Source organism: Leptonychotes weddellii, chromosome 7 (assembly GCF_054177405.1).
Source record: "Leptonychotes weddellii isolate Sample4059 chromosome 7, ASM5417740v2, whole genome shotgun sequence".
NCBI classification, from domain to species: Eukaryota; Metazoa; Chordata; class Mammalia; order Carnivora; family Phocidae; genus Leptonychotes; species Leptonychotes weddellii.
This window is the reverse complement of record NC_138375.1, coordinates 7,898,526-7,914,180: the sequence shown is the minus strand read 5'-3', so window position 1 is coordinate 7,914,180 and position 15,655 is coordinate 7,898,526. Positions and strand designations below refer to the sequence as shown.

Below are 15,655 nucleotides of genomic sequence, written 5' to 3'. Positions count from 1 at the left end.
ACTGCTCTAAAAATAATGTCTTTTGAAGTAGTAAAAATAATAGGGAGAAGGGAAAAGTAAACTAACATGACAACCAACCACACTATTCTTCCATTCGTCTGATATTTACTAACTTATTACCATAGGGCAGATGTTCTTCTTGTGTGTTTTATTTTATTCTATTTTACATATATTTAGATCTGATATTATATGGCATTTGATTAGCACTGTTTTAATAAATACTAAACACAGACTTTTGAAGAACTCTGTATGAAGATGATGAAGGGAGAAAGGGGAGAGGGTGAACTGGCCTGGAATGATAGCATGTGAGCTAGAATACGGGCCCCACCTGCTGGGCATGGAGTGCCCAATGGGGAGCATAAATGGAAAAGAGATTGTTGGCGGGTTAGTGGGAGAGGCAATAAAGGGGTCATTTCAAAGAAAAGAGTTTCCCCTGATCATTTTTCAAAAAGAAGTTGTACTTTATTAATGTTTAACATAGGTTTGTTTGGAGTCTTATAGGAGTTTAGGGTTGGATATAAGAAGAAACAAGAAGAACTGGGTGCAGGGAGAAGTTAATGGGAGGCAGGATCAGGAGAAAAGCAAAGCAGGGAGTGGAGTGCGGAGGACAGCACCCGGACCCGTCCGCAGCAACCCACAGCGCCCGAAGTCCTGCCATGGATAGAGACCCCGCAAGGGAACTGAGAGTCCACCTCTCACCTTCCCTCCTGGTCCTTTTGGGATGACGGGGTTAGCAGGAGGAGGCAGAACCAATGGCCATCACATTTCACATCTATGAACTCAATTCTCACTAATGTTTGGCTTTAGGATTCCCAAATTCTTAGATCAAATTCAACCCAAGAAGACAAAAGTTTTTTTTATATATGATCCAATGATGCCCCCAAAATAAGAGCAAAAGAAAAGGTTTATCAGCTTAGTTGTGTTTCTCTAAATAGATTAAAATAAACTTGAGATTTCATTATAAATTTAGATATATGGCATTAATTAGGGTCACACTGCAAACACTGTGTTCACATTGTACTATTAAGAATTGATACTGCATTTGTTCTGAATTCATTTTTTTTTAATGCTTTGAAATAATATTTTAATAGCTTAATGCATTAAGTTGTATGAATGGGAAAATAAGTTATAAATTAGGAATACTAACTGTAATCTACAATATAGCTAAATATATAGGTACAGATAAGATGGATAGATTAGATAGATTGGAGAAGTGTCCAAGACCTCCCTTATGAGTAAAAATCAGCTTTCCAAAATCTACAACTTGAAAGGAGGTATGTTAGAAATGTTATCAGTAGGATATGAAAGCAAGTAAAGGCAGTCAAATCTAAGGAGAACGCTGGTTTTCTTTTTTCCTTTGTGTGCTCTAAGTCAGTTCAGTCACATTAATTTTAGCAATTGCTCCATAAGAAAAACCCATTTTGGTCTACATAGTGAAAGCTTACTCTCTAAGGCAAAAGTTGTGCCCTGTGTTCTTGCAGATAAGGAGACAAGGAGGCATCCAGCTCCTGGTGGACCTGCTGGATCATCGGATGACGGAAGTCCACCGTAGTGCCTGTGGAGCATTGAGAAACCTGGTGTATGGGAAGGCCAACGATGATAACAAAATTGCCCTGAAAAACTGCGGTGGCATCCCAGCGCTGGTGAGGTTACTCCGCAAGACCACCGACCTGGAGATCCGGGAGCTGGTCACAGGTTAGAATCCTTATTAACAGCACACCTGCCTCCCAAGATAAAGTCTCCATGAGCCAGCACGGTAGCAAACATGCTAACCAAGGATGGTGGGTGCGGGGCGTCTCAGGGGGCTGATAACATGGACAGTCCCGATACGCATGAGCTGAACAAGCGAATTAAAGGGTATCTAATTTAACACCTGTGGATTGACCAAATGAGATCATTAGAATCCAGCAAACATAACCCTTCTAAAATTCTATGACCCAATTTCAGTTTTGTCACTTGATTTAGAAGTAGCTCAGCATCTTACAACACCCACAGGTGATCATTCAAATGGCATTAAATAAGTATTCGTAAAAGGACAAGATATATGAATTGTTATTAATAAGGTATATATTTTGGTTTATAATGTGATGAAGAACAGAGATCTCATTGTACTTCACAGTTAATTTCTTGAAAAAAATATTTATGCCTATTAAAAGTCCCTAGGTTGTAGGATTACATATTAGCGGATTTCTCTCACATATATTTATGTATTTATATATTGTATATTAACATATATATTATGTGCATATATAATATATTTACATATATGTTTATATTATATTTTTACATATTTACATATAGGGAGTTTCTCGAACGTGAACATGAGAGCAAGCCTTTCTGTGAACACAGAACTTTTGAGTTTTGTAAAGTAGGGGTCACTAGCGTTGCCCCTCATAGTGCCATGAGGATTTGATGAATAACATCTAAGCATTTAGCAGTACCTTCCTCGGCGTATGTGTGAACATAGGAATAACGTGTAAACATTAGCTCTCGCTCTTGCCTCTCATCTTCTAAATGTGCAGTTTTAATTGCTGGAGTGCTAACAATGTAAGTGGCCTCAGGATGGGCTCTCAGAGTACTCTTCTTGATTATCCACATTGTGGTTTTAGGTGATATTTGGTTTTTCATTCATCAGAGTTCCCCTCTAAATGTTCGGCAAATGGATTGCAAGGTTGATTCTCAAAAAAGGATCTCTTAATTCTCTGTGATGCCACTGATCTTGTCTTGATTCCATAACTTCCTTGAAGCTACACTCATGAGATATATGTGAACTTGGTTTTTTTTTTTTTTTTATTTATTCATGAAAGTCAGAGAGAGAGAGAGAGAGAGGCAGAGGCAGAGGGAGAGCAGCAGGCTCCCCGCCTAGCAGGGAGCCCGATGCGGGACTCGATCCCGGGACCCTGGGATCATGACCTGAGCCGAAGGCAGACGCTTAACCGTCTGAGCCACCCAGGCGCCCCGAACTTGGTTTTTTTTTTAAGAAAATACATTACTCAAGCTGAGAGTCATAAATATTTGTCCAGGCTAAGGTTAAGACTCCCAGCTTCAGCCTGTTTTCTTAAATGTACACCCTTTAAGGTTATTGTCACATCTCTTTTCTACTCGCAGCTAAATTAGAACTAGACCCCAGTTACTTTTCTTTTTTGCATTTCTCTAAGTGGAGAATTGTCTTTGTAGAAAAAAAAATTAGTTGTTAAGGTTACAGTGCTATTAAAGTGATGTTTTACACCAAACTAATATGGGTCAGTTAAGGTAAAACTATTGTTATGCACATATTATGATGTGTAGGATAGTTTGGGGGGTGAACTAAATAATTGAAAGTATACCCTACCATTATGGTTGGGAAACCCCATCCCTACATTGAGATTGAGAGAAAGGATTCCATATGTATGATGGAAAACAAACATCGTGGTGCTTCTGTGCATCAGGGCCTTGCCATTGGATGCATAAGGCCAACAGAACACCTTCTGCTGTGCACGTTATGCATCCATTTCATGATTTTAAAAGATCTGGATTTTGCTAAAATTTGGATTTGCCCGGACACAAAACCCTCTGGGGCGGCTTATCTCATTGCCAAGGAAACTCGGCCACATGCAAAAGGCTGAGGTGATTGATGGCTTAAACCAGAAGGAAATAGCAGCAGTAGCTCTGTCCCCTGACCTCATCCACTGCAGCATGCCCATGCCTCTTCTGATATTCAAAGCTACTAGGCAGCCCTGCTTCTGACAAATGCTGGATGTCTCCCATTTAATGTACCTGGGCAGCATCAAACATTTCTATGCGAGCCTCATTTGGAAACATCAAAGGCAGGTGAGAGAATGTGGAGAAGTTTCCTTTCCTGGCGAAGCTTTGGCTATGGGAAAGATGGAGTACTTGATATACAGACAGAGTACACATGCCTCTTCTCCTGCTGCTTTGGGGAAGAACAAAAGTTTGTACCCATTGTCACATCATGGCCCAGTGTTTCTGCATCAGCACGTGCTTGTGGCCAAGACTCATTCCACGTCCCTTCCTGGAAGAAATGCTGACTTCTTTTTTTTTTTTTTTAAGATTTTATTTATTTATTTGAGAGAGAGAGAATGAGAGAGAGCACATGAGAGGGGGGAGGGTCAGAGGAAGAAGCAGACTCCCTGCCGAGCAGGGAGCCTGATGCGGGACTCGATCCAGGGACTCCAGGATCATGACCTGAGCCGAAGGCAGTCGCCTAACCAACTGAGCCACCCAGGCGCTCAGAAATGCTGACTTCTGTCATGACTCCATCCAAGCCACTGGGGCTGAATGGTTCCAGAATGACAGTGGTTGCTACTTCAGTAGATGTTTTCTGCTGTTCCAGAGTCACGGTCTTATTGTGCGAGGCTGCACTCCGGGCATGAATTTTAAGTTTTTCAAAGAAACACATGTTGTTAAAACATTTCGATGGGTTGAAGCTCATGGTTTCTGGAGTTGCCACAGTGGATACTGTTGAAACACGATCAGCACCTTAGCCAAGCTACCGCCCTAGAAAGGGAAATCAGAAGCAACCACGTACTAGAACATTCCAGCATGGAAGGAGTTGCTGCTGCAGGCCATTCTGTAGCAATAAAGCCTTCTAAACTCCCGTGCTGGCAGAAATCTGAGGGTGCCTGGAAACTGGCAAGGTTCTGCTAACTTCTATGTAAACATAGCCCGAAAGATCCAGATCGAGCCAGCGCTAACTACCCTGCCTGAGCAAAAGTAAAATGAGGCAAATGAATTCACCTCAAAGAGCCGTAGAGGGTCATGTTCGTCTTCAGCACCAGCCCAGCCCTCCTCTGCCGGAGTGAGCTACGAAAGCTTAGATTCTGTTGGCTCCTGGGGAGCTCTGGAATTCCAGTATTTTAGTACAGCTAACTGATTTAACCTCAAGGACATCAAATCCCCCATTTGTCTTATCTGTCATTCTCTTTCCGCTCCTCCTCTGAGACTCTTGTCTCCCCCCAAGCCTGGTAAACTCTTTGCTACACTAAGCTCACACTCTCCATTCATCCTTCATCGTTCATTTTTCAAGTGCTTTGGAATTTCTGTCGGTGTCAGGTGTGTGCTAATCCTTGGACATCTGCACGTGCAGGGTTGACGTTCAGCGGACCCACACGATGCTTCCACCAGAGCCCACTGGGATGCTCAGCGGCTCTGTTTGGAATTGTCCCACCCATGCCTTGCTGTCTGCTAAATATGAAAAAGGGTGTTGCTGACAAATGTGTCTACGTTTTAGAAACTTAATTAGATGAGCACCAAGGCTCATGATGGCTCTGGAGGATGGAGTGGTAAGGGTAAAAAGCCTCTCTTCACTGCTATAGTCACATTGTCACAAGGACCCTCCTCAAAGCTTTTTCGGAATTAGGTTAGATATGCAGGCATGAATTAATAAAACAGTGATTTAAATGAAACAACTATGCCCTTTACTTCTGTTGTAATTCTGCAGCAGACCTAATAGAAAGTCCAGCAAGGACTAAGGACTCGGTATGTGACAGAGCCCCATCAGTACAAGGGAGCTTTCTCTCCTGTATTCTCCTCCCTGAATATTAATTAGCAAATGCATGAAAACCAATGTGTGTTAAAAATCTATATGTATAGGGGAAGGGAAGGTGAAGTACCCTTTGAATTCCTCTTTTAGATATTTACAAATTAAGATGTCTTGTAAACAGATATCGAAAAGAACAATGTCAGTGATTTTTAAAAAATAATAAAGCATGTTTCTAAACAAGATTTTAGATTAGACCTAGGCTATATAACCAGAAGGATGTAGAACACCAAATTATAACAATAAAAGACTAAAAGAAAGAAATGTTCTTGCAGAGCTTTAAATTATTTACTGAGTATTCCTTGGCAAACTGTTTGAACAATAATAAAATGTTAAAATTGAGCTATTTACATGCATTTACATTCAACACATAAGCATGCATGCTTAAAAAAATCTGCCTGTTTGCACTGCAATATCTGTTCACAGCAGAATATATTTTGCTTCTGCCTGTTAGGCCTTGCAATAAATAATTTTCTTCCTATGCAATAATTACTATGAAATGATGATCAGAATTTTATTTAAATCCAGTTGAAGCTATTATATGCTAGCCATTACGTGAAATACCCTAAGCAAATAAACTTCTGTTACAAATGTTGCATGTCCTTTGGGCTTGACTAATATAATTTTTCTCTCTCTAAATATGGAAATGATCAACCTAAAGTTTGAAATCCCAACTAAAGATTTCAGAATGCTTTACAAATCATAATAAACCAGTTTTTATTAAACCATAAAACTTAATAAATAACTTTTATTTCTGTTGAAAGCGAGTGTCCTTAAGAGTTCCGAATCTCCAAGAGCAGGGTGTAGTCTTGCAGCTTGTGCTTCAAATACCCAGATAGTCTTTCCTTTTAATTAAAGAGACAGGCCTCAGTTTAACTATTTTACTTACTAGCATTATGTCCGTTGATTTAATGCCCAGTCCGTTATACGTTGAATTACGTGCCCCCCAAATTCCTATGTTGAAGCCCTAACCCATAGCCCCTCAAAACGTGACTCAGATGTAATTAGTTAAGTTAGGATATTAGAGTACAGTCGGCTGTTAATCTGATATAGCTGGTGTCCTTACGAAAAGAAGAAATCTAGACACAGATACACACAGGGAGAAGGCCACGTGAACATGAAGGCAGAGATGGGGTAATGCTTCCTCGAGGCAAAGAATGCCACAGTTTGCCCGAAAACACCAGAAGCCAGGAAAGAGGCTGGGAGCAGGTTCTCTTCACAGCCTTGGAAGGAACCAACCCTGGTGACATCTTGATCTTTGACTTCCAGCCTCCAGAACCATGATAGTAAGTTTCTGTTGTTTTGGCCACTTAATTGGTGGTACTTTATTATGGCAGCCCTAGGAAACTAATACATACCCAGATCCAGGAGGTCCTTCATCTTTTCCCAGATGTGCACAAACACATTTGTTTGTCAAGGAAATAAAGCAATGCAGATAAATGTAGAACCATGAGGACTTAATAGTGTTGCTTATTAATCAGTTGGCCTGATTTCTTAATGCATCTTTTTAAAGCATTTACTTGTGAACGATTGGAAGTGGCAAAGATGATAATTAAATGCATTTTAATATTTTCAATCGAAGTAATGGCTATAAACGGTCAAAAATGAAATTGTATAAAGATGCTCATAATGAAAACAACAGTCCCCTGCCTCATCTGTCCTCTGGTATTAGATACTCCAGTCCCTCAGAGGCTTTCAGTCTCAGCTTTTGCTTTGTTTTTTTTTGTTTTGTTTTGTTTTGTTTTCTCGTTGTTATTCCATGTCTTTAAATAATATGCTTATTTCACTCTATGTAATCAGTTATCATAGGCTTTTCATATTGACTTTCTACTATGAGGGAGAAGGATTTTTCACATTTTCACGACTCATGCCTTCTCTTTTCCAAAATGATGGGATCTTTATCCTTGGCTCCTCAGCAAATGCATCGGTAACTTCAAAGTTAAGCTTCTATCTTTTCCATCTAATAAAAACATCATCTCATCATCCATTTTATAAGATAAGAATATTAGTGCTCTATGTCTTCACCCTTCTTCACAACCTCTGTCATCATACTTGACTTTTACATTGTCAAGGTTGAATATATTTGCAATCTATTCTGTAACCAGAGTCGGTCTTCCAAGGTTTTCTATAGCTCGATTCAAAAGTTGAAAGCCAGAAAGTAGCCTTTGCATTATGATAGAAGAGCAGACCCATGTGGTCACCCAGCCATCAGATTTCTTTCCCAGTGGTCCAAAGTGATGATCCTTGTCAAAGAAGTCATTTCTAGGATCATATCTAACAGATCCTTCATCATCTACAATGCCCACCAATTCAATTTTGTCTGTGATTTTGATCATCAGTTCCCTGGTTTTCCAGAAATCTCATGAGCAGAATCCTCTATTTTGGGGGCAGAATTTGATGATTTCTCTCTAGAACTTCTGTATTGTTCTCCAGGGTTGGGACATCTGTCTCCTAGATCCCAGGCTGTCCTCTCTCTTGGTTTATTCTCTTATAAGTTTCAAATATTAAGTAATTAACTAAGGTGTTTAGGAGATGAAATTCTGAATATGTCAGTATTAAATCCTCATACATGATATTTATTAGATATGGTTGGATAGACATTATTTTTCTTGGGAATATTTTCTGTAACTTAATTTTATCCCTGATACATAAAAGTCTGTGATGAGATACCTAGGTTTGCGCTTTTTAAAAATTCATTGGAATTAGACATTTCCATCTTAAAGAGTCATGACCTTCAGTGCCAGAAAACTCGTGTGTGTTTTTTTTTAATTCGTTCATTTTCTCTATCCTCTCTTTTTAGAATTGTTGGTGGTCAGATTTTGAACCGCTTGGACTTTCCCTCTCTCTTATATTTTCATGTATTATTTGGAGCCCTTTGTCTTTTTATCATGAGAGATTTATCCAGTATCCAAAATTTCTCTCAACCTATTGATGAGGATTTTTGTTTTTTGCAGGGATCTAGGGAGATGTTATTATTATTAATATTAATAGTATCATTATTTTAATTCTAAGAACTCTCTTTTGTGTTATTTTTTATAATTTCTATTCTTATTTTATGAATATAAACTTTTCTTGCATTTCTCTAAGGATATTATTTAGAACTAAGGTTTGTTTTCTGTTTATCAATCGTCTCACCTTTCTCTGGTGTCATTTCTTTCTATTTGTTTTTATGGGAGTCTTTCTCATTAATTTTGCAGGCTTACTTTAAATGTGGAGAGACCCTCAGTTCTCTGTTCTTTTTTTTTTTTATGAAAGAAGATGTTACTTTAATGAAGGTTTATACACAGTATAGTTTCAAGCAGTTGAGCACATGGCTATTCCCATATGCTTCTACACATAAGTTTACAAAACCGTATATTTTAAGGAACAATACTACTTGAGTGACGGTATATACACAATGAACTTTCAAATTATAGAAACAGCCCAAGTGCCCACTGACTAAAGAATGGATAAAGAAGATGCGGCATATATATACAATGGAATATTATTCAGTGATTAAAAAAAGGATGAAATCTCTGCTCATTTTTAAGACAGAAAGAGTAGAGAGTTTGAGCGCTGTGCATATCAGTGAAGCCTATTAACTGAGCTTGGCTTCAGGTGAGCAGGTAGGCATGAGCTGTTGTGATGGGGAGCCCTTCAAGTATCTTGATGAGGAGGAGGACTTTTCTCTAAGACTCAGATATCCACATTAGTGTTTCCATTCTCCCCTAGTGCCGTCAATCTCTCTGGAGAACAGTCTTCTGAGTTGTTTATGTGTCTGACCTATGGGGAGGGGCCAGTAATTTTCTGGCTGCCAGGTGTTCTTTCCACCTGCGTAGCAGTGGAGAATGAGAGGGTGGGCAACTGCTTCTTTTCAATCAATCACCCTTTGGTAGCCCCCCTTCTCATTTCTACATGAGATGCCTGCCTTCTCTGAGCCTATGCCTGCCTTCTCTGCCTCTCTGCCTATGCCTGCCTTCTCTGAGCATGAATCTTCCCTAGGTTCCACTAAGACACTCAGCCACCTCCTTGGATCATTGAGATGGAGTCCCCTCTGTATTTATCCTAGGATGTCCTGGCTTCCACTACAACTTCTCCAGCCAACTCACCTCCATCTGTTTTGCATAGTACAGAAATAAAATAAAATGTGTCATCTGCTGGATTGCTCCTTCCATTCTCTTCTTTGTTCCATTATGTTCCCATTAATAATCTCTTGCCTGCATGAATTCTGAACAGTTTCACAGATACCACAAAGTGTAAATATTATTAAGTATGGCCTCTATTCCTGATAGAAGCCAAGTTGGAGGCATTCCTTCAGGTCTGTCAGCCAAGTGAGTTTACTGTTTCAAAAGAAGTCTAGGGTGTAACATTAACTAAACACCCTTCATGGAAAGAGACACTGGAACAGAGGGGAAGCGTTTTCCCTATTGGTATCTTCCGCTCTGTTTTCTCTTATCCCTTTTGCTGTGATCACCTAGAAGCATGTCTCATCTCTCCAAAGCAGGAGCTAAGCATTTTGTCAAGGTAGCCTCTCCTCTATCTTCCTGAGCTTTTCGGTGATCACCTGGGACTCCTGGTGAGTGTTTCATATATTATATTAAGAGGTGCTGAAATGGGTCAGGATAGCACACCATTTAAATCAAACTCAGAGTTTAATTCAAATTAACAATCAAAGTTTCAACCCACTGTTATGTTGAAGTCCAAAGACTTTAATGTCAAAGGAATTAAAGCCTAAAAATCAATATCTCTTGCCCTTGTGTGTTAAAGTTTGAAGTTCACAATTCTTAAGTTAACTAAAGTAGGAAAATCATCCTCCCAAGCTTTTCTCTTCTGCATGGCCTCTGCCAGAAGGTTCTCTGTCCCTCTGTCTCTCTTTAGGTAGCCCAGGGCTACCTCATGCTGGAATTGTTGACATACTTTCAGGGTCTCAACAATACATTGTTTCAGTGTCAACTGCTACCCATCTCACTGTCCAGGGGTGTGAACCCTGGCCCATACCCATCACCTGTAGAAAAGAAGCCATCCTAAGCCCTAAGAGCAGTTATCCCAGACACAGGTATGTACCCCAAGGCCAGCCCCAATCAAGGCCATGGCAGCCACTCAGTGAAGTCTATAGTGGTTACGTATTTCTGCTACAATATATTTCCAAAAATCTAGCCACATAAAACAATGCAAGTTTATTACCTTCCAGTTCCGGAGGTTAGAAGTCCAACCTAAGTCTCACTAAGCTAAAATCAGGATGTCAACAGGGCTATGTTCCTTTCCAGAGACTCTAGGATATGGTCCTTGCCTTTTCCGGCTACTAGAGCTGCCCACATTCCTTGACTGGAGACCCACTTCCATTGTCTTCTAAGGTGGCAGCATTGCATCTCTTAAAATCTTCCATAGGCACATTTCCCTCTGACTGCCGTCAGGAATGGTTCTCTGCTTTTAAGGACCTATGTGATTAGTTGGGCCCACCTGGATAATCCAGAAGAATCTCTAGGATAATCTGCCCATCTTAAATTAATCACATCTTCAGTAAAAGGTCACATAGTCACAGGTTCTGGGGATTAGGATATGGACACTTTTAGAGGACCATTATTCTGCCAACCACTGTATTTGAGGAAAGATGAGTAATTGGAGATCTTTTTGGATTTAATCAGTTAGGAGAGGCCAGTCCAGTGGTGCCTGGCTTCCAGAGTCCACCATCAGTGAATTTAAAATGAATCAGGGGACAAAATCCCAACAAGGGTTAATTTTGGTATTATGCATTTACCAGTTGAAGGGAAGATGAATCCACCCATGGAATTGGAAATGTTGCTGCCATCTTGCAACATTTAGATCCTGGCAGTGGAAGCCACCCCATTAGGCTTCTCAGCTGGGCTTTGACCAGAAAAGCATGAGCAGTATATGTGATAGGGTCAAAGGGACTTATTATCAAGCTGAGACCTACTACCACAGTAGTAGCTAGTGAAGAAGTCCAAGGAAGCCTTCACCTGTGTCTGGTGCTGAGTGGGAAGTTGACATAGGTCAGGAGGCGGAGATCACGAAGACAAGCTGGATATGAAGCAGGGGAGAGCAAGGACCAGCAGGCACCCATGAGGATAGACAGGTACCCTCTTCTGCCTCTCATTGGCTGTATATTGACCGTGTGAGAGAAACACAAAAGCTGGCTCCCTTGGCCACAGCATTCCACACGCACCTGGCCCAGGACATGCGGAAGCTGGATAAGAAGTGGTGGGAGCCGGCAGCTCTGTGGCCACCATTGCCCCACCCCGAGAAGGTGAGGCAGCCGACCGACCCATGAGAATGCCCACAGCCTGCAACAGGGCCTGGTGCCCTAGGCCTACAGCTGTCAGAGCCCAGCACCTGCTTCTTCCCTAGCACGTGCCGCATGGCCTGCAGATTTCTCCTGTGGACATACTTACCCCGGAAACCAGGAAGGAAGAGAATTCGGGAAGGCGTAGTTCCGGCTCAGCTAGGGCAACACACTACAAACCCCCACACCAGCTCTTACTGAGGTGACTTCTTTCCCTCAACAGAGCCTGCAGAGTCCCCCTCAACAGCAGCTCAGGCATCCATGAGCACCTCTGCTCTGTGCCACTCAGGTCTCCCTGCTTGTCCACGTTCCAGGCCCCAGGATCCAGAGCTTCCGTCAGCTCTTTCTGCCGCTCTGACTGGAGGTGCTTCTGTGGTTCATTTCCCTCTGCTACTCTGCTACAAGTTTTGGGAAGGCTCAGTTGAGCTTCCGTCTGCTGACCCTGCTCCTGCATTTGGACTCTGCTTTTTTTGTCTTCAGGAGAGCAGTGTTTGATGGCATTGAATCCTGCCTTCCTTTACTTTTCCTTTGCTTCCAAACCTGAAAGCATTCCTCTGGCAGTAACATGCCTTCCCAACATTCCTCTAGATTCCAGAATAGGAGTTGGCAAACTTCCTATGAAAGGCCAGACGATAACTGTTTTAGCTTGTAAGCCATAGGGTCTCTGTTACAACTACTTAATTCTCCCTATATTGCGTGAAAACAGCTGTAGACGTACATAAAAAATTGGTCGTAGCTAGGTCTTGATAAAACTTCATGTATAAAAGCAAATGGCTGGCCCTCAGGCCATAGTTTATAGAACCCTCTCCTGTGCCCTCTCTTCCACACCAAGTTCTGAGCAAAAATGAAGAGGGAAGCCACATTATCAACTCATTACTCTTAGCAGTCAGGTTGGAGGCCAGACTCTAGGCCTGTTTGCCAAGCGGGTTGGCTAATACCGAAGCCCAGGATTAGGTAGACGTGTCCACAGGCAGCAGCTGGGTCAGGGAAGGCTTCCTCTTCCTCCACCAGCCCCGCAGGACACATTCCCATGGAGATCACGGGAACCAGAGTTTCCTCTGGCCACTCATTCCCAAGAGGAGGAGGACAGACAGAACTGAGCCAAAGCTGTGCATGCCTGCTGATTATTTGGATAAGTCCCTCCTTCTTGCAGGGAAGGAATGAGTGAGGGTCTGTGCTCCATGAGTTGTGCTCCACCCACAGGAAAGAAACAGCAGGCCTGAGGAAGAATCATTCCGCGGCACCCCAATGAAGGAGAAGAGACGGGTGTCTGAGGTTGGCCTGCCTCTTAACCCCAACTCATTTCCTAACCAGCTATGTATCACACATTCTTTACAGAGATGTCTGCTCTTATCTCCTCTAAAGGGTCATTTTAACCATTTTAGGGTTTTCTGTCTATAGCAGGTAGCCCACTTATATCCAAAAGCAGATGGCAAGACTTAGAACCCTACACAGAGCACCAGTTCTGATTGCTCATTTCCTCCCCAGTCAGGCCAATTCTAACCAAATTAGAAAATTCACACCAATGACTTCCTGCTCACCCCATTCTTAATTCTAGAGTTGAAAACCACTCTGTATGCTACAAGTCTAATTTATCCACTCGTTAAACAAATGACTGTTGAGCATCTACTGTGTGGCAGTGAAGTTAGGTGCTTGGGCTACAGGTGTTTGGTGAATACCCAGGTATCTTCTAGCCGTAGACCCTCCCTGGGTATGGCACTCTTCCTAATGGCCAGGATGCAGGTGCCTGCGTTCCAGGGAGTCAGGTGGAGGAAGGGAGAAAGAAAGGGCATGGTTGGGAGGGTCCTGGATTTCAATTCATTTACGTGGGAAGAAGGGGACTGTATCAAAATTTGGAGTGTAATCCATTAACAGAACCATTGTGGAATGTTAGGTCTTTGTGTTACTTTGTGTTATGGTTGTGGTGGTGTGTGATGTTTTGGTGGACAACACAGACAATAGACCTATAATTTCAGGGAGTGGCGAGTGCTATGATGAAAAATGGAGCAGGCTATGGAGATGAGAAAGTAATGGGAATTTATTACTTAGAATGAACCTCAGGGGCGCCTGGGTGGCTCAGTCTGTTGAGTGTCCAATTCTTGATTTCGGCTCGGGTTATGATCTCAGAGCTGTGGGATCAAGCTCTGCATTGGGCTCTGTGCTCATCGCGGAGTCTGCTTATCCCTCTCCCTCTGCTCCCCCTCTCTGTGTCTGTCTCTGTCTGTCTCTCTCTCTCAAGTAAATAAATAAATAAATAAATAAATAAATAAATAAATAAATAAATAAATAAAATCTTTTAAAAACAAAAAGAATGAAGCACAGCTTAAAGAAATGAAAAGCCCCAAATAATGCTGTGCATCAACTTAGAGGGAAGTTTCTTTCTCTCTCCCATAAATGAAGTCTGGAGGTTAAGTGCTCCAGGGTGAAAGCCCAGCTCTGTCCACAGTCTTCAGAAACCCAACCTCCCTCCAATCATAGATTGTCCTCCCCTAGGTTGTAGATCTTTTATTAATGACCAAGATGGTAGCACCTGCATTCCAGCGAACAAGACATTTTGATACCAGGTGTTTTTAAAGGAGTTCTACTTCATGTTATGGTAAGATATAGACTTGTTGGCTGTATAAATCAGTGTTATAACCCTTCTTTATTATATATGCCATGGAGTAAGATACCACTGGATATTTGTGGAGCTGATACGTTACATTATTTCCTCTTTTTACATTCTTGTTGCTCCCCAGTGTGCCTAACCTGAAAATCAGGGTATTCTCTGCATTCCTATATTTCAAGAAGGAATAAACAAACATGCATGAATACCCATCACTTACCAGTCATTGTGCTGGGTGCCCTGGATCACCCCAGAGGACCCCTGAGGCCGGATTTAACTTGCTCAGCGTCACAGCTGAAATGTAGTACCTTCCCTAGTCCTCTGTTCCCAAAGCCTGTTCGCTTTATACCAATGATTTCCCAATTCCCCCAATCAAATAAAGATTTCTGGGCCCCACATCTCTAAGATAATAGCCCAGGAATCCATATTTTTAACAAGCCCCTCTGGCCGTGGTCATGATCATGCATGTTGGAGGATCGTCACTTTCTTCTCTCTCCAGGCCAACAGTTAACCACAGTGAGTGGCAGAGTGGTGGGGGATGACGAAGCGCAGATATGTTTTGAGAGATGCCAAAATCATTTGTTGCTAATGGTAGCCAAATTACCCAAAAAAAATATCTGGCTCATTTGTCATTTTTGCAAAGTAGAATGAATTTGCAGTTACCTCTTACTTCAGTGTGCTTGCTTGCTCATGGGAGAGAGAGAAAGTGAAGTGACTTCAAACATACCTGTGCTTCCCTCCAATTAAGTTTCAGAGCATGCCCAAACATTGCAAAGGTTCAAAGGCAAGTGTGGCCAGGGGCGTTGTGTTGCGTTGTGTGTATTTGCCTGGATGGAAATGCACAGCGCATTTTACTGGTTAGGTCTGACAATGCATAACTGATTTATGAGTGGCTCCACTTGCGACTCACGAGCTACAAGTTAATTAGAAACACTTTTCCCTAATTATATTTGAGAGTTTGCTCTATTTGCTCTACAATTATCACAAAAATTACATTAACTAGTGTTAATGAACACAACATGGAAATCCCCACTGGATCCTGGAGGAAAGGGGAGAATTAAAGAATGTGCGCATCCCCTGCCCAACACCTGGCTTCCTTTTCAACAGATGTTTTTGTTATTCCCAGTGAAATGTTCAAAATAAACTTCCTTCCTGGTTGTCCCTTAGAGGATGAGATCCGGCCTGCCAGGGGAGAAGCTGCAGTTTTGTTCTGCGTGTGCTAACCTAAGTT

The 15,655-nt window shown here is 41.9% G+C and overlaps 1 protein-coding gene across 6 annotated transcripts in view; it reads left to right on the top strand.

The window, feature by feature from the left end:
- The window catches only part of CTNND2 (catenin delta 2), an 864,616-nt gene that overhangs the window by 654,975 nt on the left and 193,986 nt on the right, over positions 1-15,655 (top strand). For all 6 annotated transcript variants that reach the window (XM_081825896.1, XM_081825895.1, XM_081825891.1 and 3 more), the window contains one exon: positions 1,482-1,695. In XM_081825896.1, coding sequence (XP_081682022.1) covers positions 1,482-1,695 — 214 coding nt within the window. The remainder of the gene's footprint in view (positions 1-1,481; positions 1,696-15,655) is intronic.